The sequence below is a fragment of the Etheostoma spectabile genome, chromosome 20, assembly GCF_008692095.1.
Source record: "Etheostoma spectabile isolate EspeVRDwgs_2016 chromosome 20, UIUC_Espe_1.0, whole genome shotgun sequence".
In the NCBI taxonomy this organism is placed as follows: domain Eukaryota; kingdom Metazoa; phylum Chordata; class Actinopteri; order Perciformes; family Percidae; genus Etheostoma; species Etheostoma spectabile.
In genome coordinates, this window is record NC_045752.1 from 19,492,705 (window position 1) to 19,494,740 (window position 2,036).

General features: G+C 37.8%; 1 protein-coding gene across 3 annotated transcripts in view; it reads right to left on the bottom strand.

Moving 5' to 3' along the window:
* Nucleotides 1–42: 42 nt before the first annotated feature.
* Nucleotides 43–2,036, bottom strand: part of LOC116669790 (glucosamine-6-phosphate isomerase 2) — an 8,154-nt gene continuing 6,160 nt past the window's right edge. Inside the window, exons 7-8 of one of the 3 annotated variants that reach the window (XM_032499833.1) lie at nucleotides 1,641–1,696; nucleotides 43–1,113 (exon numbers count right to left, since the gene is read on the bottom strand). In XM_032499833.1, coding sequence (XP_032355724.1) covers nucleotides 1,668–1,696 — 29 coding nt within the window. In that variant the 3' untranslated portion in view covers nucleotides 43–1,113; nucleotides 1,641–1,667. The remainder of the gene's footprint in view (nucleotides 1,114–1,640; nucleotides 1,697–2,036) is intronic. The other 2 variants (XM_032499832.1, XM_032499831.1) reach the window with 2 other exon arrangements.

The following is a 2,036-nucleotide window of genomic DNA, read 5'->3' on the forward strand; positions in this document are numbered from 1 at the left end:
CAGTCGTCACGTTTACCGCACACTAACATAGATTTGGTCTCACTGTGCTGGACACTACTGTACCTTCAACAAAAGCAGAGTCGGGCGGTTCAATTAATTTCCTCTGAGAGCAGACGTACGAGCGAAGGCCGCTGACAGCGAGTCCCTGGATGTTAGAGTCGCCTGTAAAAAGCTGCCTGTGAAAACCCAGCGTTAGAACGTAAGAAGTGTGAAAATAGGGCTGTACGAGTCAGAAAACGAGATTTAGGCTCACGATTCGATCCAATAGCGATTTTCGATTCAAAAATGATTCACAGTGTGTAAATGTAGTCACTTTTCCCATGTATGTGTGTATAATCTCCATATTATTCATTTGTTATTTTAACATCTTGTTAAAATGATGTGTGTATGATCTCTAAGCAACTGTGACCTTGAATTTCCCAATAAAGTATCTATCTATCTATCTATCACTATCTATCTTATCATGTGATTGCAGTAGACATACAATTAATGAAAAAAAATATGAATCAGGTTTTTGAATTTCTATGAATCAATTTTGAATCGGTAGATCTTGAATCGCGATTCAAATTGATTTTTTTTACAGTTCACATTCCTTGTATACATAACAGCAAAAACTATATATATATATATATATATATATATATATATATATATATATATATAAACAAATAGAACAAAAAAGCTACAGTTTAACCAGAATAAGATGACATTTATTTGTGTTAAGGCTTTACATTTACTGTCAGGACTTTGACTCAAAGCCTTCAAAGCTCCCATACTGAACAAAAAAGAAGATCAAGAAACAAGAAAATAAAGTAAACTGGTACTGTCCCTTTAAACAAAAGAACCTCAGAGGGAGTCTCTCCTTACAACATTAATTACCTGTGACATTATCCAAAGGACGTTCAAGTCTACCCATGAGCAGTATGCTGTGGTCAGGACAGCCATTCAAACACTGGCCCGACAGCGTCTCCAGTACCAGAACAGTACCAGAGTACTACGGCGGCCCTTTCATGTCCGGAGTGTCTTCAGCGCTCTTCCTCTGATCTTCTTCCTTTCACTGGTCCTTTATGCTGAGCACCGGGTCCACCAGTCGGTTATGAACATGCATTAAACCTACAATGACAACAAAAGAAAGGACAATAAAAGCATATTAGACACAGACGTACAGCTCTGCTGAAAATGACTCTGCAATATTAAGCAACTACAGATGTCACTATAGAATTACAGCTCTATGTTATGAGGCTATACGTGAAATATTGAGTCTAGTTACAGAACAACAAAGTGTTTAGAATTAAGTTAAGATCCTTTGACCTGTAGGGAACTGGATAGCACACCACAGACCCGTTTTAGATAATAACCTGAATGTTTCTTTATCCACTGTGGCAGCATTATGCTTGTTTATAGTCTCAATGTATCTAATGGACTGTTTTGTGAAGTCTGACCTTCTCTCCCGGATGCTGGGAGGGCTTTATAACCAACTTGATTTTTAATTAACATTTACGATGTGGTTCACTTTGTGCAGACTAAGGAACAGATGATCCATTGTTGCCTTGTAACGCTTGGGTCCGTTTCCTGTTCACACACTGACTTATTACAAAACTAAAAAGGCACAAACATTAAGTCATATAACCTGACGTAACTCATTCTTTGGACAGTTTTTGGTGATGTCATTCTGCATCATCAGTGCTTGGTGGACCTACAGAGAAAAATCACATTCTGGTGACTGACAGCAGGTTGAGCAGCACTTTACTGTACCTAATGTGTTTATGGATCTACTCTGGTTTTTACAAAGAACTCACCCCAAAAAAAAACAGTTGAAGCAAACACAGTGGGCATTATTAGTTGTGGCGGGAACTGGAGATGTCCTGATACCGGTATCGGGAAGTATTGGAGTTTATGCAACGATCCGATACCACATAATAAATCCCTAACAATAATCTACGTTAAACAAGTTTATTTATGTTCTTTTTCTGTTATAACTGACTGTCAAACTAGATAATAAAAGAAGGTTCTTTGCCATTCATTGTTTGAGAGTT